We start from the raw sequence: 24,670 nt of genomic DNA, 5'->3' as shown, positions 1-24,670 counted from the left end.
TGCGAGTGTGATGCGAGAAACTCGCGCATCAATAACCGGCACTGTCGCCGGCACTCGGGACTGGATTTTGCGGCTGCATGTATTTCAATGCAACCACACGCCCCGGTCCGGTGTTCCCCCGGTCTTCATTTTTACCCCTGATGAAGCCTCTGCTGTGGCAACTTGTGTTGGGTCTATGACCCCCCTCAGACTTCTGATTTGGGTTTGCACATTTTCTGGGCATGATTGATGAGACTTATATTGTGGCCATTTTGGCAGATACATAGATCAGGCTGACGCATGTGGTCTATCCATATGGCTACATGCTGTGTATATATATATATATATGACATTTGTTATTTTCATGTGCAGTTCGGCTGGTCATATTAGATTACTCCATTCCGTCTGAATAGTTTATAAACCCTAATTATACCTCTAGAATAACAGATTTATTTGTGCTGGGAAGGTATATTTCAATAATATTCAGGCAGTGGGGCTCTGTTTTTCAATGCAAGCATGTATATGTTTTTGATCAGTGTACATACTACAGTTGTAGCCTGTATATTTGTCCTTGTATATATTTATTGTAACATGCAATACCCTTATCATTCGTTTTTGACTTATATGTCCAATTCCTAGAGGGCTTCACCTCTCTATGGGGTTGTTTATCCATTGTTTTTAATGTTTTTATGTATTTTTTGTTGTGTGTGTTGTTCTTTGCACTCTATTCTAAAAATAGTTAGTTATGTATTGAGGGTGTTCCCCAGCATATGGTATGTCTCTTTCCTCTTTTCGCTTGATCCAGTATTGGCATATCTTGGGTAGATCCCCTATTATTATATTTTTTGTTATTGTTGATGGTGCCCTCCACCCCTGTTTTGTCTTCAGGGTGACATTTAGGATAGATATGATGTTTTAATTGCCCATTATTGCATTTTATTGCAAAAAACATAATTCTGTCATTTTCACTTTTTTTTCTAGTTACGTGGTTTACCGTTCAGATTAATTATTTTAATATCTTGATAGATCGAACGATTCTGAACTCAGCAATACCAAATATGTGTATTTTTTATTGTTTTATTTTGAATGGGACAAAAGCTGGGTGATTTGAACCTTTATACATTTTTTTAATTTTTTTTTAAACTTTGTTTTTTTTAAACTTTTTACTTGTTTCAACAGTCTCCGTGGGAGACCAGAAGCAGCGATTATCTGATTATCTGATCGCTTGTGTGTGTCTGCAGCCCTGCTCTGTGTAACAAAAATGCTCATCTGCTTTGAGCTCTAACCACCGGGGCGGTGCTCATAGCAGTTTGGCAACGACAACCACAGGGGTCTTCTGCAGACCCCGAGTTGCCATGCCAACCCATTGGTGACCCACGGTTATGTGACATGGGCGCTGATGGGCAGAGCTAAGATGTGTATCCGGTTTCTGTGAGTTAAAAGCCACTGTCAGACATTGACAGTGCCATTTAACCAGTTAGCCGCCGCGGGTGGATCACGATTCCAACCGTGGCTGTTAGGGGCAGATGACAGCTGATCTGATATTTTTTTCAAATAATACTAATTTGGCTTGCAAAGAATTCAATAGCAGCTTGTGTAATGTCGCTGCACAAGGCAAACTGTGTGGTTGCGCTTTGTTAATGCTAAAGTATATTTCTCAGGGCAAGGTGTATACACCTGCATCTGTATAATATGACGTTGTGTTCTGATGACACATGTAAGTGATGTTGCTGAGTAATTTTAGTATTGGCATGGATTTTGAGCACTGGTAAGGTCATGGTAGAAAAAAACTGACATGGCCTGCGTTAAAATGTTCCTACTTGCTCATATGGGTTTGCAAGGTCAGTGCACAAACCCACTTGTCTATATCTACGCAATCTACAGCCCATTGTATTGTTTTTTTTCACCTCTTTACAAGAAGATTAAGAACTGATTGCATTTTCTTGACTTTACATCAATATCTCTTTCAGAGCCTTCGAACGAAGCTCCTGAGGAAAAAGTCATTTTTGGTGTTGAGATGAATTCTACTTTTCTTGAATGTGTTCCTAAGTCACAGCAAGCATCTATTCGATGGTTTATTCAGCAGAGAGGGGAGGAGCGGCAGGAAGAGGTAAGTCATCCTGGTTGTACGTCTACAATGGAACTATTATCAGATCTCATAAGACCGAAAATTGTGTGTCCTTCCCTTTGTAAATGTGCTTTATGCTTTATTGGAAACGATTTATCTCTACCAGAGGAAAGCACTCCCAATCCTGTATGATTTTCCATTTCATTTTTTTATGACATGTAGGAAAACCTTTTCTGATAAATGATTTTTCTTTGCCAAGTTCTTAAGGTCAGGTTAAGAGAATAAATCATGCTGCATGAAGGGATTTGATTAAATAAAGGACTATAAATTATTATTGTTTCAGGGTTTTTATATTAAACAGTGAAGAGGCTGTAATAGAATAATACACATCTCGTTCCTAACAGTAAAGTTTATAGGGTAAAGCTGACGGGCTTCACTAATAAATTAACAACGTATCACTTAGCAGTATGCATGAAAACCATGAAAGCTGATAGTCTTTGCTTGGACTTACAGTTATCGTGGCCAAATTACTGTAATTTTGTCCCATGGGATTTACTAACTATCCGTTATCACCAGTCATATCATACATGTGTGAGTATAATCAAACAGTTGCTGCTAAGCAGATGTTATTTTGTGCAGTTGTCTGTCACTTAATCATTTATACATGGACTTCGTCAGTGTTTCCCGGTAGTTAAGTGGCTCAATTTCTCTAACACAGAAGTAGAGGAGGTGAAGAAAGCCGTGGGCCTGTTGCTAGAAGATGGAAAACTTGTTGATAATTAAAACAAAAAAATAGGATTTTATTACTATATTGTTAATGTATAACATAGGCTTTAGTGTCCTGGGGTGGGCTCAGTTTCATGGTTCTTTTGGGGATTCTGATTACTTGCCACACTCATGACAGAAATTAAAAAAAAAGCTTCAGGCAAATGCTCTATTAGTTCCTTAGGATAATATATTTTGGTCTGGCTATCAGAACTCCCCTCGTTTAGCAGCAGTCAGTTCATACAGTCAGATCCCCCTTTTAAATCAGAAGGAATTGCCCATGACATTCCCTATATCTTATGGATGCCCCCGGTAGGTTTACATAAATTATATATAAGCAATTCTATGGATTAAATGGGTTGTCCGAGATGTTAACCTTGATGGTCTACACTTAGGATAGGTCATTAACCCCTTAACGACCAGTGGTATTTTTAATTTTGCATTTTCGTTATTTTTCTCCCCTTCTTCCCAAAGCCATAACTTTTTTATTTTTTGGTCAAAATAATCTTGTGAGGGCTTGATTTTTGCAACGACTCCATTCATTTTAACATATCTTGTACTGGAAAATGAGAAAAAAATTCCAAGTGCTGTGAAATTGCAAAAAAGTGCAATCCCACAATTGTTTTTCTTTTTTTTTACCATGTTCACTAAATGCTAACAGTGACCTGCCATTGTGATTCCCAAGGTCATTACAAGTTCATAGACACCAAACATGTATAGGTTATTTTTTACTTAATTGGTGAAAAAAATTTCCAAAGTTTGTTAAAAAAAATTTTTTTCCAATACCCGTTCCGTTTCTATTTTTTCTTGATCTCGGGTAGGGTGAGGGCTTTTTTTGCATGCCGAGCTGATGTTTTTAGTGATACCATTTTGGTTCAGATACGATCTTTGATCGCCAGTTATTGCATTTTAATGCAATACCACGGTGACCCAAAAAATTTAATTCTGGCGTTTAACTATTTTCCCGTTATGCCATTTAACGATTGGGCTAACGATTCTGAATGCAGCAATACAAAATATGTGTATGTTTGATTTTTTTATTGTATTATTTTGAAAGGGGAAGTAAGGAAGGTGATTTGAACTTTTTTATTTTTTTATATTTTTAAAAACTTTTTTTTCTTTTTGAATGCTTCAATAGTCTTCAGGAGAGACTAGAACCTCCGATCAGCTCTGCTATATACAGGCGATGATCAGATCGCCTTGCCGGAAGCGCGAGTTAAATGCCTCTGTCAGAGATTGACAGCGGCATTTAACTAGTTAACATCCGAAGGTGGATCGCAATTCCACCCGCGGCTGTTAGAGGCACATGTCAGCTGTTCAAAACAGCTGACATGTGCCGGAAAAATGTGGTCTCAGTGCCGGAGCCCACATCAAAGGGAGGGAGTCTGACATCGGCGTACTATTACACCCGATGTCGAAAATTGATTAATGTCTGAATGGTGGTTATGTGTCACAGATCAGCTGTTCCTGGTGTCGGCGGTGACCACATCTGCTTAGTTGCAGAGCTGCGTGACACAACTCCACCAATAAAATAGTGGCTGCGGCCGGGAACTGCACAACCACCACTATTCAAATCCATAGCGGATGGATCTATAGTACCCGGCTGTGGCCACTTTTCCGTCGCTTGTCATGAAGCAGTAAAATAATATATGGTAGGTTCATTTTTCTGAATATAATATATATATATATATATATATATATATGTTATAGAAGTTCACAAAGAGTGATCTAAGATTTTAAATATTTGGGGGGAACTGAATTGATAACTCATGATTAGTGTTGAGCGATACCGTCCGATACTTGAAAGTATCGGTATCGGATAGTATCGGCCGATACCCGAAAAATATCGGATATCGCCAATACCGATATCCGATACCAATACAAGTCAATGGGACATCAAGTATCGGAAGGTATTCTCATGGTTCCCAGGGTCTGAAGGAGAGGAAACTCTCCTTCAGGCCCTGGGATCCATAGGGATGTGTAAAATAAAGACTTAAAATAAAAAATATTGATATATTTACCTCTCCGGCGGCCCCTGAACTCAGCGCGGGTAACCGGCAGGCTTCTTTGTTCAAAATCAGCGCTTTTAGGACCTGAGAATCACGTCCCGGCTTCTGATTGGTCGCGGGCCGCCCATGTGACCGCCACGCGACCAATCACAAGCCGTGACGTCATTCGCAGGTCCTTAACGCGCTCATTTTTTAAAAATGAGCGCGGTAATGACTTTCAAAGACGTAGCGGCTTGTGATTGGTCGCGGCCACGCGACCAATCACAAGCCGCGACGTCACCGCAAGCTATTAACGCGCTCATTTTTAAAAATGAGCGCGTTAATGACTTTCAAAGACGTAGCGGCTTGTGATTGGTCGCGTGGCCGCGACCAATCACAAGCCGCTACGTCTTTGAAAGCCATTAACGCGCTCATTTTTAAAAATGAGCGCGTTAATAGCTTGCGGTGACGTCGCGGCTTGTGATTGGTCGCGTGGCCGCGACCAATGACAAGCCGCTACGTCTTTGAAAGTCATTAACGCGCTCATTTTTAAAAATGAGCGCGTTAATAGCTTGCGGTGACGTCGCGGCTTGTGATTGGTCGCATGGCCGCGACCAATCACAAGCCGCTACGTCTTTGAAAGTCATTAACGCGCTCATTTTTAAAAATGAGCGCGTTAATAGCTTGCGGTGACGTCGCGGCTTGTGATTGGTCGCGTGGCCGCGACCAATCACAAGCCGCTACGTCTTTGAAAGCCATTAACGCGCTCATTTTTAAAAATGAGCGCGTTAATAGCTTGCGGTGACGTCGCGGCTTGTGATTGGTCGCGTGGCCGCGACCAATCACAAGCCGCTACGTCTTTGAAAGCCATTAACGCGCTCATTTTTAAAAATGAGCGCGTTAATAGCTTGCGGTGACGTCGCGGCTTGTGATTGGTCGCGTGGCCGCGACCAATGACAAGCCGCTACGTCTTTGAAAGTCATTAACGCGCTCATTTTTAAAAATGAGCGCGGTAATAGCTTGCGGTGACGTCGCGGCTTGTGATTGGTCGCGTGGCCGCGACCAATCACAAGCCGCTACGTCTTTGAAAGTCATTAACGCGCTCATTTTTAAAAATGAGCGCGTTAATAGCTTGCGGTGACGTCGCGGCTTGTGATTGGTCGCGTGGCCGCGACCAATCACAAGCCGCTACGTCTTTGAAAGTCATTAACGCGCTCATTTTTAAAAATGAGCGCGTTAATAGCTTGCGGTGACGTCGCGGCTTGTGATTGGTCGCGTGGCCGCGACCAATCACAAGCCGCTACGTCTTTGAAAGTCATTAACGCGCTCATTTTTAAAAATGAGCGCGTTAATAGCTTGCGGTGACGTCGCGGCTTGTGATTGGTCGCGTGGCCGCGACCAATCACAAGCCGCTACGTCTTTAAAAGTCATTAACGCGCTCATTTTTAAAAATGAGCGCGTTAATAGCTTGCGGTGACGTCGCGGCTTGTGATTGGTCGCGTGGCCGCGACCAATCACAAGCCGCTACGTCTTTGAAAGCCATTAACGCGCTCATTTTTAAAAATGAGCGCGTTAATAGCTTGCGGTGACGTCGCGGCTTGTAATTGGTCGCGTGGCCGCGACCAATCACAAGCCGCTACGTCTTTGAAAGCCATTAACGCGCTCATTTTTAAAAATGAGCGCGTTAATAGCTTGCGGTGACGTCGCGGCTTGTGATTGGTCGCGTGGCGGTCACATGGGCGGCCCGCGACCAATCAGAAGCCGGGACGTGATTCTCAGGTCCTAAAAGCGCTGATTTTGAACAACGAAGCCTGCCGGTTACCCGCGCTGAGTCCAGGGGCCGCCGGAGAGGTAAATATATCAATATTTTTTATTTTAATTCTTTATTTTACACATCTCTATGTATCCGATACCGATACCCGAAACCACAAAAGTATCGGATCTCGGTATCGGAATTCCGATACCGCAAGTATCGGCCGATACCCGATACTTGCGGTATCGGAATGCTCAACACTACTCATGATCCATTTTCTAGCTCTCCAGAAGGGAGATATTGCATGTAAATCCGCCATAGTTTAGACACATTGCAAGCGAATTACTTATAATACATGTTGCTGCAGTTCATAATATTTATATTTGTAACCACATTACATTTCCCACAGTCCTTCCAGCTATGTAACCCATCTGTTAGGCTTTATTTTTCTGCAGACTGTAAATGAAAATAAGCAAGTGTAATTGTATTACAAAAAACAAAATACACAGACCTGCTTTAATTATTAGAGGCTTTACGTTACTAAAAATATTCTCTGTGCAAACATGAGACTCACTAAGGGCAAAGCTGCAGTAACATTAATTAGACATTTGGAAAGAATTATATTAGGTGTCAGTCCTACACGCTAACCTTCAGTCGACAATTTTATCAATGTCAAAGCCACTACTTTTTCATTCTCACAAGACATTTACTAAAGACAATGTATGCCCTTCTGCTGTAAGACTTTAAAGACTCAGAGAAGTTCCTTCTCTGTGTGAAAGGAAATACAATGTCAAAGAACTTCATATTTGGCTAAGTGAAATCTAATATTGTTATTAATAATTTACAAAAATGGAGCACACATACTTTTACTTGCCTTAGTGGTGATTTCTCGAAATTTGGGCAAAAGCAGCATGGCTAAATTCCCACTGACAGCAAATCCACAGGAACTTATTGACCTTCTGTTTCTCTTTTACCCCTTCATGACATCTGTTATACATGTACATCGCACATCAGACAGCAGGAGTATGGAGCGGGTTCTCCCTGGCAGGTGACGGCTGTGTATTACAGTCACGACCTGCCCCTAACAATCACGGATGGAGTGGAGCTCTGCCCCGATTGTTGACCTGTTAAATGTCGCTGTCAATCTCTGACACATTGTGCACATCATTCTCTCCTCCCATCAGTGCGCCCATATGATCGTGGGTTGCCGATGAATTGTCTTGACAGCTGGTTGTCAACTGATGACCCCGGTGACTGTCATTACACCACTCCCTTGAAACCCACTTTGGGGCCAATCTTTGAAGGAGAACATGAATTTTGCTTTATGCATCGATGCTATGGCACAAGTGATTGGATGATTGCATCTTCAAGTTACCTGAAGGGCCAACAATAACTGAAATGTAAAACAAAATGTTTTAAGAAGTATAAAAAAATAAATAAAAGAGCCAATCACCCCCTTTCCCCCCATTGAAAATAAAGATATTACAAAGATATAAAAAATACAGATATGTCGAATCGCTGCATGCATAAAAATCCAATCTATCAATATATGAAAACAATGAACCTGATTGGTAAAGACCGTTAATGAGAAAAAAATCAAGAATGCCAAAAATACATATTTTTGGTTGCCGCAATTCCACAAAAATGGCTGCAACATGCAATAAAAATGGCACATCCATCTCAACATGGTATAAATAAAAACATTATCTCTCCCTGAAAAAACAAAGCAATCACACAGCTAAAAATGTTACGGGTCTCGGAATACGGCAACATAACCCAAAACAATTTTTTTGGGTAACTTTTGATTTTGTTTTAACCACTAAAATAATTAAAAAAATGGATTTGTTGGGTATTGCTGTAATTGTATTGATGAGGAGAATCTTATTGCATGGTCATTTTTGCAACAAAGTGTTCACGATAAAAACAATTCCCAGAAAATGTCAGAAGTTTTATTTCACAATTTCACCGCATTTGGAATTTTTTTTCCAATTTTCCAGTGGACTATGTTGTAAAATAAACGGTGTCATTCAAAAGTAAAACTTGTCCTTCAAAAGACAAGTCCACATATGTCTTTGTGGACAGAAAAATAAGAGTTATGTCTGTGGGAAGAAGGGAGGAAAAAACGGAAACACAAAAACAGAAATTGGCCCTGTCGTGAAGGGAATAAAGTCAACCCCAATCTCTGTAGTACATGGCAATTATTCAGTAGTCCTATTAAGATCTTTTTAAAGAGGCATCTATGCTGTTCTGGGTTTTTATAGCACTTTAAGATTATGTGGACACGGCGTCTTTTTGCGTAAACACTTATGAGGGAATTTATCAGGATAAGAAATTCCCATATCAGTCCTGGAACAAAATGCCCACTGGCACAGGCCTCTTTGAAAAATTAGTGTATCTTATGGGCTGTCAGAAATAGAATCTTCATAGCTTTTGGCCTGGCATAGATTTTAAATGCAATTTTTGTCAGTTTTCAGAAAAATGAAACAGCAAGTTTGTTGTAATTTGGCTGACCACGGCCTCCTTAGCTAAACTGCACCCATTTCAGACTACATTTTAGACTTCGGGACTGCTGCTGAGTAGTGATGAGGGAATATACTCGTTACTCGAGATTTCCTGAGCATGCTCGGGGGTCCTGCGAGTATTTTTTAGTGCTTGGAGGTTTAGTTTTTCTTGCCGCAGCTGAATGATTTACATCTGGTAGCCAGCATAAGTACATGTGGGGGTTGCCTGATTGCTAGGGAATCCCCACATGTACTTATACTGGCTATCAGATGCAAATCATTCAGCTGCGGCAAGAAAAACTACATTTCCGAGCACTGAAAAATACTCAGAGGACTCCTGAGCGTGCTCGGGAAATCTCGTGTAACAAGTATATTCGCTCATCACTACTGCTTAGAAGTGGCTACATGTTTTAACAACTGTGACTTTTGCACAGGCTTTTAACTTCTGAAATCTGGCGTTGAGAGAATTTTTTAATTCCTTTATAGGCTTTACTGTAGGCTAGGGGTTTTTTTTTATCATGCTTTGGTTGCTGAAGGACACTTGATAAGACAATGGGGAAGAAACGAATCTCTAAAACTTATATTCACTACAGTATATCATAATAGTTCACAATGGATCCTACAAGAGATGAACGGATCAGGCAAAATTTGAAATGGCCAAGTCAAGCTGATTTTCTCTGGAAATTTGATTTGCGGAGAAGTTTTTCTTGACAACACAAAATTAATATCCATTAGTATCTTTTGAAGTCTCTCCAGACCCCAGGACATAATAAACATAATATGCAAATAATAGCTAAAATCATTATACTTAGACCGGCATCACACTACCATATAAGGCTGGTTTCACATTTGTGTTTGAAAACGCAGCGTTTTAAATGCAAACGCATGTGATGAAAAAACGCGTTTGAATGCGTTTAAACGCTGCGTTTTTTAGACGCATGCGTTTTTGCATGTTTTAAAACAAACGCAGCGTTTTGACGCGTTTACATGTGTTTTTTCCTGCGTTTGCATTTTTGAAACGCATGATGAGAAGTGTGGGACAGCTGCCAATCATCAAAATCAACTAGAAAACCCACTATAAACAGAAATAGCTAGGGTTAGGGTTAGGGTTAGGATTCCTAGTAACCCTAGGGATCCTAACCCTAGCCCTAGGGATCCTAACCCTAACCCTAGGGATTCTAACCCTAACCCTAACCCTGGGGATCCTAACCCTAACCCTAGGGATCCTAACCCTAACCGTAGGGTTCCTAACCCTGACTCTAACCCTAACCCTAACCCTAGGGATCTTAACCCTAACCCTAACCCTTGGGATCCTAACCCTTAGGGTTAGGGTTAGGATCCCTTAGGGTTAGGGTTGGGGGGTGGCTTATCAGTGTGTATTCTTGTGTTTTTCTATTAAAACGCATGCGTTTTAAAATGCATGCAAACGCATGTGCTTAAAAATGCATACGTTTACATAGACAGCAATACGGGTTTTTTTGCTGCAAAAAAAGCATGCGTTTTTTTTGCGGCAAAAAAACGCCGCTAGAAATTACTACATGTTGCATTTCTGCAACAAAACGCATGCATATAAACGATGCATGCGTTGTCAAAACGCGGCAAAACGCATGCAAAAAAGGCATGCATTTTTAATGTTAAGTATAGGAAAAAAAACGCATGCTTTTTTTGCGCTAAAACGCAGCGGCAAAAAACGCAAATGTGAAACCAGCCTAACACAGCCGAGTTCTATGCAATAAAACATTCCATAGCACTTTGATCAGTGTTATTCTATCTATTCAGATCTGTGATTATTTTTTCATGCCCATTCGGCATGAGAGAACAATCACAGCATGCTGTAATTGGCAGCGAGACTCGACTCATTCACTTATTGGTTGCAAGTGAAACATTGGACTGCACTTGGATGTCATCCCAGTGCAGTCTGATATACACCGAGTCAGGCCATGGAGGAGATGGATAAATTACTTTCTCCGTCTCCTCCGCACCTGTGCTGCTATCTCTCATGCGAGAGGATCGGAGCACAGACGGATGACACTCGGCGCCCGCTCGCAGCAGAGCTGGAGCCGAGGGTCATTACCATATCGCATCCGATGCTCTTGCAATAGATTCCATATGCTACTGTGATTCCAGCCTTACTTTACCACTCACCTCTATAGCTCCACCGCTTCTCACCATCACCTCTCTGACCATACGCACAAATATTTGCACTGTAATTACGTTACAATGTGTGCGATGACCTTGTGCAAGGATTTCAGTGCTCACAGGGGCGCTCAGAAGATGCACCAAGAACTGGTGAGAAGTGGAGGGGCCAGAGAGGTGAGTGTTAAGGTGATTATAATGATTTTTTGTATTCTTTTAACCATTTGATGACACTTTATGGTTAAAAAATGACAACAAGTCATTTTGTTTACTCCTTCTGGAAATAAATTACAAAAAATCCAAAATTTGGCAAATCCAGACTCTTCTAAAATTTTAGTAGAATTCAGTTCCACTTGATATATTCGCTAATTGCTAGCTCTTTCATCCTGTAAAACAGAAGCTGATACCTTACACTGGGAATCAATGGTCCCAATGTAAAAAAAAACAAACAAACAAAATAAAAACAATTAAGGTGTGGTTTATTTAAGTGCTCCATTTTGGGATTTTGAGTTAATAGAGGTAAATCCCAAACCTCAAAATATTACCAAGCCTCCCAGCATGTCCATGCATTACACAGACTATTAATTTCACAGGAACCCATGCTTCATTTTTAGTTACTTTTGGGTTCCTTAAGAAAGCTAGAAACACATAACATATCTTCTAACACATTAGTGACACGTCCATCTATGGCTTTTTTTTTTATTCAGAAAGCAATCTGTCATTGTAATGTCCATTCTCATTACTGGAGCTTGAGGAAAGGTATGCTTTGAAGATGCTACCACCCAAAAGCAGCTGTCTTCTCTGTGAAGATGTTTCACATGTGCTCTAGTTATAGTAAGACTGTTTACCCAACAAAGGAGATGGCCCCATTTGCAAAGACCAGTAACAAATGTGTTGCCTATTTCCTTTTCTTGGTTTGTTATACTTTCTAGACCCTTATGATTTACATACTAGTATGATTTTACGTAGTTTGCTGTCAACAAAGTTGTGAGAAATTGTGTATGCCTACAATATTGACACATACCATGGCCCAAAGGACACACAAATATAATAGCATATACAATGCAGGAATTGCCATCACTGAATCCCATAACTAAGCGGAATTTATATTTTCAGGCATTACTTTAAAGGAAATGTTTATGCATATGTTATATTCATTCTATATAAAAATAAAGGGAACACATGAAAGAAACGATTTGCAAAATATAAACACGTGTTATGGCTAAATAAGCTTCTGGCTTCAATGGAAAACATAATTTGCTATTCTTAAGTATACACAGAGTGAGTAATATTCTTCTGTTAATAAACTGCTGAGTCTTTAAAGCTATAAAATATATGAATTTATACAACTTTTAATTTCATTTTTAATTTCCATCTTACTCTAATTTTGAACTTCTGACATATCAATGCAAAGACCGGCAGTGCCTCGTTATCAGGATGACTGCTCACAACACAGGGATTTTCTATTTCACTATTTTGCCATATAAACAATTGAGAGCCACAGTCTTCTCCTCCATTTAATGCTACATGGTGGTAGCCACGTGACTATTTCAGCTGCTTCATCAGGTGTGCCCCTCTTGTGTAGAGCAATATGTGCAGATAATTTGTATGTTACATTATTTCTGATAGATAAATAGATGGATAGATATGGAATATAAATGGGATAGATAGATAGATAGATAGATAGATAGTAAGCTTTTTGGTTGTTTCCACATAGTATGTAGTAATGAGAGTATGAATTATGCATGCCTCTCTTTGACGTTAAGAACTTAACCCCTTTATCCCATATGACGTACTATCCCGTCGAGGTGCCCTGGGACTTAATTCCCAGTGACGGGATAGTACGTCATATGCGATTGGCCGCGCTCACGAGGGGAGCGCGGCCGATCGCGGCCTGGTGTCAGCTGCCTAGCGCAGCTGACATCCGGCACTACGTGCCAGGAGCGGTCACGGACCGCTCCCGGCACATTAACCCCCGGCACACCGCGATCAAAGATGATCGCGATGTGCCGGCGGTATAGGGAAGCTTCCCGCAGGGAGGGGGCTTCCTGCGGGCTTCCCTGAGACCCCCGCAGCAACGCGATGTGATCGCGTTGCTGCGAGGGTCTTACCTCCCTCCCTGCATCTTCCAGGCCCGGATCCAAGATGGCCGCGGATCCGGGTCCTGCAGGGAGGGAGGTGGCTTCACAGAAGCCTGCTCAGAGCAGGCACTGTGAAGCAGCCTGCACTTCTATCAGATCGGTGATCTCACAGAGTGCTGTGCAAACTGTCAGATCATCGATCTGAGATGTCCCCCCCTGGGGCAAAGTAAAAAAGTTAAAAAAAAATTTCCAAATGTGTAAAAAAAAAATAAAAAAAAATATTCCAAAATAATGAAAAAAAAAAATATTATTCCCATAAATACATTTCTTTATCTAAATAAAAAAAACAAAACAATAAAAGTACACATATTTAGTATCGCCGCGTCCGTAACGACCCAACCTATAAAACTGGCCCACTAGTTAACCCCTTCAGTAAACACCGTAAGAAAAAAAAAAAAACGAGGCAAAAAACAACGCTTTATTATCATACCGCCGAACAAAAAGTGGAATAACACGCGACCAAAAAGACAGATATAAATAACCATGGTACCGCTGAAAGCGTCATCTTGTCTCGCAAAAAACGAGCCGCCATACAACATCATCAGCAAAAAAATAAAAAAGTTATAGTCCTCAGAATAAAGCGATGCAAAAATAATTATTTTTTCTATAAAATAGTTATCGTATATAAGCGCCAAAACATAAAAAAATAATATAAATGAGGTATCACTGTAATCGTACTGACCCGAAGAATAAAACTGCTTTATCAATTTTACCAAACGCGGAACGGTATAAACGCCTCCCCCAAAAGAAATTCATGAATAGCTGGTTTTTCGTCATTCTGCCTCACAAAAATCGGAATAAAAAGCGATCAAAAAATGTGACGTGCCCAAAAATGTTACCAATAAAAACGTCAACTCGTCCCGCAAAAAACAAGACCTCAGATGACTCTGTGGACCAAAATATGGAAAATTTATAGCTCTCAAAATGTGGTAACGCAAAAAATATTTTTTGCAATAAAAAGCGTCTTTCAGTGTGTGACGGCTGCCAATCATAAAAATCCGCTATAAAAGTAAATCAAACCCCCCTTCATCACCCTCTTAGTTAGGGAAAAATTAAAAAAATGTATTTATTTCCATTTTCCCATTAGGGCTAGGGTTAGGGCTAGGGTTAGGGTTGGGGCTAGGGTTAGGGCTAGGGTTAGTGCTAGGGTTAGGGCTAGGGTTAGGGTTAGGGCTAGGGTTAGGGCTAGGGTTAGGGTTGGGGCTAGGGTTAGGGTTAGGGCTAGGGTTAGGGTTAGGTCTAGGGTTAGGGTTGGGGCTAGGGTTAGGGCTAGGGTTAGGGCTAGGGTTAAGGCTAGGGTTAAGGCTACCGTTAGGGTTGGGGCTAAAGTTAGGGTTAGGGTTGGGGCTAAAGTTACGATTAGGGTTTAGATTACATTTACGGTTGGGAATAGGGTGGGGATTGGGGTTAGGGGTGTGTCAGGGTTAGAGGTGTGGTTAGGGTTACTGTTGGGATTAGGGTTAGGGGTGTGTTTGGATTAGGGTTTCAGTTATAATTGGGGGGTTTCCACTGTTTAGGCACATCAGGGGCTCTCCAAACGCGACATGGCATCCGATCTCAATTCCAGCCAATTCTGCGTTGAAAAAGTAAAACAGTGCTCCTTCCCTTCCGAGCTCTCCCGTGTGCCCGAACAGGGGTTTACCCCAACATACGGGGTATCAGCGTACTCAGGACAAATAGGACAACAACCTTTGGGGTCTAATTTCTCCTGTTACCCTTGGGAAAATACAAAACTGGGGGCTAAAAAATAATTTTTGTGGGAAAAAAAAGATTTTTTATTTTCACGGCTCTGCGTTATAAACTGTAGTGAAACACTTGGGGGTTCAAAGTTCTTACAACACATCTAGATAAGTTCCTTGGGGGGTCTAGTTTCCAAAATGGGGTCACTTGTGTCCAATTTCTCCTGCTACCCTCGGGAAAATACAAAACTGGGGGCTAAAAAAATAATTTTTGTGGGAAAAAATTTTTGTTTTATTTTTACGGCTCTGCATTATAAACTTCTGTGAAGCCCTTGGTGGGTCAAAGCGCTCACCACACATCTAGATAAGTTCCTTAGGGGGTCTACTTTCCAACATGGTGTCACTTGTGGGGGGTTTCTACTGTTTAGGTACATTAGGGGCTCTGCAAACGCAATGTGATGCCTGCAGACCATTCCATCTAAGTCTGCATTCCAAATGGCGCTCCTTCCCTTCCGAGCCCTTCCATGCGTCCAAACGGTGGTTCCCCCCCACATATGGGGTATCAGCGCACTCAGGACAAATTGGACAACAACTTTTGGGGTCCAATTTCTCCTGCTACCCTCGGGAAAATACAAAACTGGGGGCTAAAATAATAATTTTTGTGGGAAAAAATTTTTGTTTTATTTTTACGGCTCTGCATTATAAACTTCTGTGAAGCCCTTGGTGGGTCAAAGCGCTCACCACACATCTAGATAAGTTCCTTAGGGGGTCTACTTTCCAACATGGTGTCACTTGTGGGGGGTTTCTACTGTTTAGGTACATTAGGGGCTCTGCAAACGCAATGTGACGCCTGCAGACCATTCCATCTAAGTTTGCATTCTAAATGGCGCTCCTTCCCTTCCGAGCCCTTCCATGCGTCCAAACGGTGGTTCTCCCCCACATATGGGGTATCAGCGCACTCAGGACAAATTGGACAACAACTTTTGGGGTCCAATTTCTCCTGCTACCCTCGGGCAAATACAAAACTGGGGGCTAAAATAATTTTTGTGGGAAAAAATTTTTGTTTTATTTTTACGGCTCTGCATTATAAACTTCTGTGAAGCCCTTGGTGGGTCAAAGCGCTCACCACACATCTAGATAAGTTCCTTAGGGGGTCTACTTTCCAACATGGTGTCACTTGTGGGGGGTTTCTACTGTTTAGGTACATTAGGGGCTCTGCAAACGCAATGTGATGCCTGCAGACCATTCCATCTAAGTTTGCATTCCAAATGGCGCTCCTTCCCTTCCGAGCCCTTCCATGCATCCAAACGGTGGTTCCCCCCCACATATGGGGTATCAGCGCACTCAGGACAAATTGGACAACAACTTTTGGGGTCCAATTTCTCCTGCTACCCTCGGGAAAATACAAAACTGGGGGCTAAAAAAATAATTTTTGTGGGAAAAAAATTTTGTTTTATTTTTACGGCTCTGCATTATAAACTTCTGTGAAGCCCTTGGTGGGTCAAAGCGCTCAAAACACATCTAGATAAGTTCCTTAGGGGGTCTACTTTCCAAAATGGTGTCACTTGTGGGGGGTTTCAATGTTTAGGCACATCAGTGGCTCTCCAAACGCAACATTGGGTCCCATCTCAATTCCTGTCAATTTTGCATTGAAAAGTCAAACGGCGCTACTTCCCTTCCGAGCTCTCCCATGCGCCCAAACAGTGGTTTACCCCCACATATGGGGTATCAGCGTACTCAGGACAAATTGTACAACAACTTTTGGGGTCCAATTTCTTCTCTTACCCTTGGGAAAATAAAAAATTTGGGGCGAAAAGATTATTTTTGTGAAAAAATATGATTTTTTATTTTTACGGTTCTGCATTATAAACTTCTGTGAAGCACTTGGTGGGTCAAAGTGCTCACCACACCTCTAGATAAGTTCCCTAGGGGGTCTACTTTCCAAAATGGTGTCACTTGTGGGGGGTTTCAATGTTTAGGCACATCAGGGGCTCCCCAAACGCAACATGGCGTCCCATCTCAATTTCAGTCAATTTTGCATTGAAAAGTCAAATGGCGCTCCTTCGCTTCCGAGCTCTGTCATGCACCCAAACAGTGGTTTACCTCCACATATGGGGTATCGGCGTACTCAGGATAAATTGTACAACAACTTTTGGGGTCCATTTTCTCCTGTTACCCTTGGTAAAATAAAACAAATTGGAGCTGAATTAAATTTTTTGTGAAAAAAAGTTAAATGTTCATTTTTATTTAAACATTCCAAAAATTCCTGTGAAGCACCAGAAGGGTTAATAAACTTCTTGAATATGGTTTTGAGCACCTTGAGGGGTGCAGTTTTTAGAATGGTGTCACACTTGGGTATTTTCTATCATATAGACCCCTCAAAATGACTTCAAATGAGATGTGGTCGCTAAAAAAAAATGGTGTTGTAAAAATTAGAAATTGCTGGTCAACTTTTATCCTCATAACTCCCGAACAAAAAAAAATTTTGGTTCCAAAATTGTGCTGATGTAAAGTAGACATGTGGGAAATGTTACTTATTAAGTATTTTGTGTGACATATCTCTGTGATTTAATTGCATAAAAATTCAAAGTTGGAAAATTGCGAAATTTTCAAAATTTTCGCCAAATTTCCATTTTTTTCACAAATAAACGAAGGTAATATCAAAGACATTTTACCACTATCATGAAGTACAATATGTCCCAAGAAAACAATGTCAGAATCACTGGGATCCGTTGAAGCGTTCCAGAGTTATAACCTCATAAAGGGACAGTGGTCAGAATTGTAAAAATTGGCCCGGTCATTAACGTGCAAACCACCCTTGGGGCTTAAGGGGTTAATATAATGTGTTAGATAACTAAAAATTCTGTCGCCTTAACAGTTTAAGCAATTATATCTTTCTTTTCTGGAAAAAGTGGTAATTAAAGAGGCACTCCCATCAAATTTTTTATGTTAATATATTGCAGTAATCCTATTATATAGCTCTCTATACTTACAATTGCTAATTTTCCCTTTCTACCAAGTTAATTCTTCTCTTTTCCATTAGGTCTGTTACATCACGTGATTAAAAACGGACTAGCTCAGTCATACTAAGCTATATGTAGAAGCAAGAAGTCTATTTTCCCTACATGAATCATCACTGCAAAGTCTCTGGCAGGTTGGGAAGCGGAGAGCCAGGGCAGGAGTTGAATAGAGACTCATCAACCCCTTTCTGACCTCGGACGGGATAGTACGTCCGAGGTCAGATCCTTGGCTTTGACGCGGGCTCCGGCGGTGAGCCCGCATCAAAGCCGGGACATGTCAGCTGTTTTGAACAGCTGACATGTGCCCGTAATAGGCGCGAGCAGAATCGCGATCTACCCACGCCTATTAACTAGTTAAATGCCGCTGTCAAACGCAGACAGCAGCATTTAACTACCGCTTCCGGAAATGACGTCATCGCGCGACCCCCGTCACATGATCGGGGGTCGGCGATGCTTCAGAATTGTAACCATAGAGGTCCTTGAGACCTCTATGGTTACTGATCGCCAGCAGCTGTGAGCGCCACCCTGTGGTCGGCGCTCACAGCACACCTGATTTTCAGCTACATAGCAGCGAACAGCAGATCGCTGCTATGTAGCTGAGGCGATTGTGCTGTGTCTTCTTCTAGCCTCCCATGGATGCTATTGAAGCATGGCAAAAGTAAAAAAAAAAAGTTTAAAAAATTGTGAAAAAAATAAAAAAAATATAAAAGTTTAAATCACCCCCCTTTCACCCCAATCAAAATAAATCAATAAAAAAATATCAAATCTACGCATATTTGGTATCGCCGCACTCAGAATCACCCGATCTATCAACTAAAAAAAAGCATTAACCTGATCGTTAAACAGCGTAGTGACAAAAAAATTCGAAACGCCACAATTACGTTTTTTGGTTGCCGCGACATTGCATTAAAATGCAATAACGGGCGATCAAAAGAACGTATCTGCACTGAAATGCTATCATTAAAAAAGTCATCTCGGCATGCAAAAAATAAGCCCTCATCCGACCCCAGATCATGAAAAATGGAGATGCTACGGGTATCGGAAAATGGCACAATTTGTTTTTTGTTTTTTTTTTAGCAAAGTTTGGAATTTTTTTTCACCACTTAGGTAAAAAATAACCTAGTCATGTTACATGTGCTATGAACTTGTACTGACGTGGAGAATCATAATGGCAGGTCAGTTTTAGCATTTAGTGAACCTAGCAAAAAAGCCAAACAAAAAACAAGTGTGGGATTGCACTTTTTGCAATTTCACCGCACTTGGAATTTTTTTCCTGTTTTCTAGTACACGACATGCTAAAACCAATGATGTCTTTCAAAAGTACAACTCGTCCCGCAAAAAATAAGTCCTCACATGGCCAAATTGACAGAAAAATAAAAAAGTTATGGCTCTGGGAAAGAGAGGAGTGAAAAACGAATACGGAAAAACGAAAAATCCCAAGGTCATGAAAGAGTTAAAGGAAAATAGACTTCCTGTTTCTACATGGAGCTTCCAAGGATTCAGCTCATCTGTTTTTAATCATGTGATGTCATAGACCTAATGGAGAGAAGAAATAACTGGGTAGAAAGGCAAAATGAGTAATTGTAAGTACACATTGCTATATAATAACATAACATAATATCAATCATCAGTACTCTGCATATATCTTTTGATGCAGTTATACCAGTTTTATTATAGTGGTTTTCTTTTGAACTTTATTTTGTCATCCCAAATTGCTTGTTCCTTTGTTTATGAATTAATAAAGAGAATGTGATCCACATCAAACAGACAATAGGTTCTTTAAGGTAAAAGTTGCAGTAATAAGTATGTATATAAGTAATAATAGTATGTAGATGACTATGATGATATTAGTCATTGTATGGAGGTTTTCTTTGTATTAACAGTGTAAAATTAAACCAAATATTCACAATCATTGTGAATATTATTGAAGTTTTGTATTTAGACAAGGAAGAATCACAGAAGTAACACTAACAGGGACGTAACTACAACAGGTGCAGGGGTTGCAAATGCACCCGGACCTTGGAGCCTAGGGGGCCCTAAAATTCCCTTTAGTCTATCTAAAATGACTATAGCTATTAAAGATTTAAAAGATTTGGGGCCCCATTGAAGCTTTTGTATCGGGGCCCATGAGTTTCAAGTTACGCCACTGAACACTAACATCTAATAATGTCAGTCAGAGTTGATGATTGCTTGACAGATAGGTATTAGGTAGTTGGATATTTACATAGTTAAACAATACTCATACTTACATTCTCATATCTGCTACCACTGTTCCCCAATTGGTCCCTTTTTCACCTTTTCCTGCATCAGGGTCTTCTAGTGGGCACGTGGGATGTTATTTTTTTGTCAGTAACATAAATGATGTGCATTGCACCATATGTAACCTAGTCAGGAATAGGTGAAGAGGAGCTGATAGGAGGACTGGGCGATTGAGCTAATTTGCCCGATTCATGTTTGTAACGTAAAAATCCCATGCCCCATGAGGGTATGTGTGCTTAGCATCTTTTGTAAGGCAAAGATTCTTCAGGAAACTCCCTGCAAAATTTTTCCTGAAGCATCTTCGTTGTCAGTCTATCTGTTGATTTTACGACAACAGTATTTTTTTGTAAGATAAAGTTTAAAAGCGAGACTTCTAATTGGAAGTTGCCCGAAGAATAATCAATCTACTCTTTTAACTGATTTCCAGCTTTGGGAGCGGTGAAACTGACAAAAAGAAATGACAAGTGATGGAACATATGCACAGCAAGTTATTTTTATAGTGCTTTGCATTATGTTCATTCTTTGAAGCAGTCTTTTAAAGTTTTTCAGGTGGGATCCAGGTGGAATCAGCCTTCAAAAGACATTGTGTGCATAAACCCTAGTAGGGGAAAAATTCCTTCCCCACTCCACATACGGCAATCAGACTTGTTTTCTGGATCAATGTCCCATCACAGAATCTGGTACCCATAAAACGTTATATTTCTCAAGAAAGGCATCCTGGCGGTCCTTTAGCTATTTTACTGAATAAGCAATTCCAACATAGTCTCACTGCTCTCAAAGCAAGAAATTGCTGTCTGTGATGATCGAGAAACCTTTTATTCCCTAGATGTACAAAATTCCCCATTGTCATTATAGTTAGCCAAGGTGTAAAAAGATCATTAGAAAGTTCTCTGTATTGTCCATTCATGTATATGGCCATTGTAATAAGATCGCCCCTAAGCCTCATTTTTTTCAAACTGAATAACTCCAAATTTGATACCTATCTTAATACTGCAGTCCACCTAAGCCGTTAACCATTTCACAACCTATGACGTACAGATACATCATAGGTCGTGTCTCACATCTTTCTTAATTTAATCAGGTATCTTGTGCCCCTAACAGCTGCAGGTGGAAACGCGATCCACCTGCGGCTATTAGCATGTTAGGCACCGCTGTCAATCTCAGAGAGTGAATTTAATTTGCACACGCCAGAAGCACTTCATAAGACTCATCGGCACACTTGTCACATCATCTCAGAATGCAGATGGGTTCTGCAGAAGACCCCCATGCTTGTCAATGCATTGATGATGATTTTTGTGTAGAACATGTGATTGGATGATTGCAGCTTCAAGTCTCCTATGGAGAATATTAAAGCCAGTAAAAATAGAAAAAAAAATGTTTAAATGTTTTTAAAAATATTTAGAAACTTAAAAACATAACTTCAAAACACCCTCTTTGCCGCATTAAAAATAAAACAAACAAAAAAATTCTCATATTTGGTATCGCTGCGTTCAGAAACGCCCTATCTATGAAAATAGAAATTAATCTGAACGGTAATCGGCATAACGAGAAAAAAAATCAATACGCCACTATTATGTTTTTTGATCACCAAGCTAAACAGGCTATTAAAAAATCATCTTTGCCCCAAAATGGTATCAATAAAAACTTCAGCTCTGCGCACAAAAAATAAGCCTTCACCCAGCCACAGTGTTAGAGTTGGCAGATTGCACTAAATAAAATATAAATTAAAATGCAATTGCAACCCGGGGTCCACCGTGCAGAGATGCAACCTGCTGCTAGTGTGAACAATGGCGGAAATGAGCAGCAAGCATTTCCTTAGACACACTGAGTTAATGCCAGACAGTATGTATGGAACACTGAGTTCCAAGCTCAGTTACTTCACCGAGAGGTACTACACTTAGAATGCTAAGTGTTAAACCCTGTTTACGGCACAGGGAAATAAGCAAGTGAATTAGACTTGCTCTGCAACTAAACTGTGTCAATCGAACACATAAATGAAGTAGAGGCTAAGCCAATGGAAAGAACTCATATGATGCTAGATGCAATACCCTGTTGCCTTCATAGAGAAACATAGCATGAGGGTTGTACTTGCTCTGTAACTTAACAGTGTCAATCGCACACATGAGCGAGACAGATGCTAAGTCAAGTGGCTGGTACCCTTTAGTCCAGATACTACGGAACCTGTGCCTATCTGGCACCCTAAGCATGTAGCAGACTAGAGACTCTGGCGTGAGTCATAGGAGCGAAACCGCATAAGGGTGCAAGCTATCTGCCAAAATGTACAGGCTACAGGCTGAGACAGACACACAACACGTGCAGACAGAGTGATAGACCATCCACCCACACACACCAAAACTTAAATACTAGCATGCCCTTGAGCGGCGCTGGGCTCTTTTTATACATTAGGCTCCACCCGAAACACTCACGCCCAGTCGTCCAATACGTCGCTTGCTGACCAATACAGGGCAGCCACCTCACCAGAGCAGCAAACGTCCGACCACCAATGAGCAGATGCCACATCACGGACATGCTCAGTCACGTGAACTCTGAACTTAGGCTCCCAAGCGTCAGGCTGGACCTGCATATCCCTGGTTTACCATAGACTTGTCTGCAGAGCTAGCAGTAACCAAACGTATACCACAAGTCTGAGCAAGATGCTGGGAATGATGTCTGTGCTGAGCAGCACTCACAGCAGCCGGGCCAGAATGGGAGACCAGCAGAACACCAGGTAATGCTTGGGATCTTTCCCGCACAGCAGGAGAATCCCGATGTCTAACACACAGATCCCCAAAAATGGTAACACTATGGGTCTTGGAAAATGTCGCCATTTTTTTTTTTTTTTACAATCTTTGTATTTTTTTTTTCCACTTAAATAAAAAAGAACCTATACATATTTGGTATCTACAAACTCTCAATGACCTGGAGAATCAAAATGGCAGGTCAATTTTAGCATTTAGTGAACATAGTGAAAAAAAAACATTTGCAAAATTGCACTTTTTTTGCAATTTCACCACAATTGGATTTTTTTTCTCAGTTTTTAAGTATACTATATGGTAAAATCAATGGTGACATTCAAAAATACAACTTCTATTACAAAAAAAACCAAGCCCTTAAAATGCCATATTGATGGAAAAATAAAAAAGTTAAGGCTCTGGGAAGAGGGGGAGCAAAAAAGGAAAATGAAAAAACTGAATATTTCAAGGTCATGAAGGGGTTAATAACATTGATTTCTCTTCTCTGCACATGCTGTAGTCCAGCCAAGCCTAAATACACTGGAACCCAAAATTGTACACAATATTATAAAATATAAAAGTGTGGCCTGACTGGTGACTTACATAGAGGCAAAATTATGTTTTAATGTCCAGTTTTACCTCTGTTAATGCATCCCATTATTTTATTTGGCTTGGAAGCAATGGTGTGCGACTGGTCAATAAAGTTGTCTGTGTTGATTAACTTGCAGAGTTTAGTATAATCTGCTGATATTGAAATGGTATTCTCTATGCCCTCCTCAAGGTCATTAATAAATATATTTAGAAGAAGAGGGTCCCACGCTGATCCCTGGGGTACCCCACTGTTATCTTTACCCAATCATATTGTGTTACAATAAAAACTATCTTCTTGTTTCCTATCACTGAGCTAGTTGTTAACCCAATTACAATTATTTTCCCATAGTCCCATGGCTGTTATATCTACCAACTTTTTATGTGGCGTATCGAATATCTTTGAAAAGTCCAGATAAACAACATTCATGGCTTTACCCTGTTCTAGTCAGGATTTTACCTCCTCAGTGAAATTTATTAGATTAGTCTGACACAACTGATCCCTCATGTTGATGCTCGGTTATGAGACTTTTTTTATTGAGATACTCCAGGAAAGCATCTCTTAGAAAACCCTAATAGATTTTGCCTACAATAGAGCTTACAGTTATATACCCATAGTTTACAGACTCCTTTTTGAATATCAGTACCACATTTGCCATGCACCACCCCTGTTGTACAGACACTAGTAGGCCTCATTCAGACGTTAATTTATCACTTACGTAATTTATCCATATTTTTTTACAGATATAGAGTATGAGGATGTTCACATGTAAATTTTTCTTTGGACCATGTGTCTGCTAAATGTTTCAAAGAGTCATATCCATTTTTATCAGCGTCACAGATGAAAATAACCCATATAATTGTATAGGTCCATGAAAACCATGGACAACTCACACATTGCATCAGTGTGTATTCCGTGAGCAGTCCGTGATTAAAATTTTAGTGGTCAAAGGAAGCTTTCTAATGTGTTTTTTTTAATTATTTATTGAACAGTATACAAAAACAGAGAAACTGACCCAGATACATAGAGTTACAATTTGTAATATAACAACAGAGAAGGT

At 40.5% G+C, this 24,670-nt stretch overlaps 1 protein-coding gene across 2 annotated transcripts in view; it reads left to right on the top strand.

Annotated features, from left to right (window-relative positions):
• SEMA3D (semaphorin 3D) overlaps positions 1 to 24,670 on the top strand; it is a 327,020-nt gene that overhangs the window by 298,799 nt on the left and 3,551 nt on the right. For both annotated transcript variants that reach the window (XM_069765163.1, XM_069765164.1), the window contains one exon: positions 1,950 to 2,089. In XM_069765163.1, the coding sequence (XP_069621264.1) occupies positions 1,950 to 2,089 (140 nt within the window). The remainder of the gene's footprint in view (positions 1 to 1,949; positions 2,090 to 24,670) is intronic.

Source organism: Ranitomeya imitator, chromosome 4 (assembly GCF_032444005.1).
Source record: "Ranitomeya imitator isolate aRanImi1 chromosome 4, aRanImi1.pri, whole genome shotgun sequence".
NCBI lineage: Eukaryota > Metazoa > Chordata > Amphibia > Anura > Dendrobatidae > Ranitomeya > Ranitomeya imitator.
The sequence above is the reverse complement of the archived record's forward strand: the minus strand, read 5'-3'. Positions and strand labels throughout refer to the sequence as shown.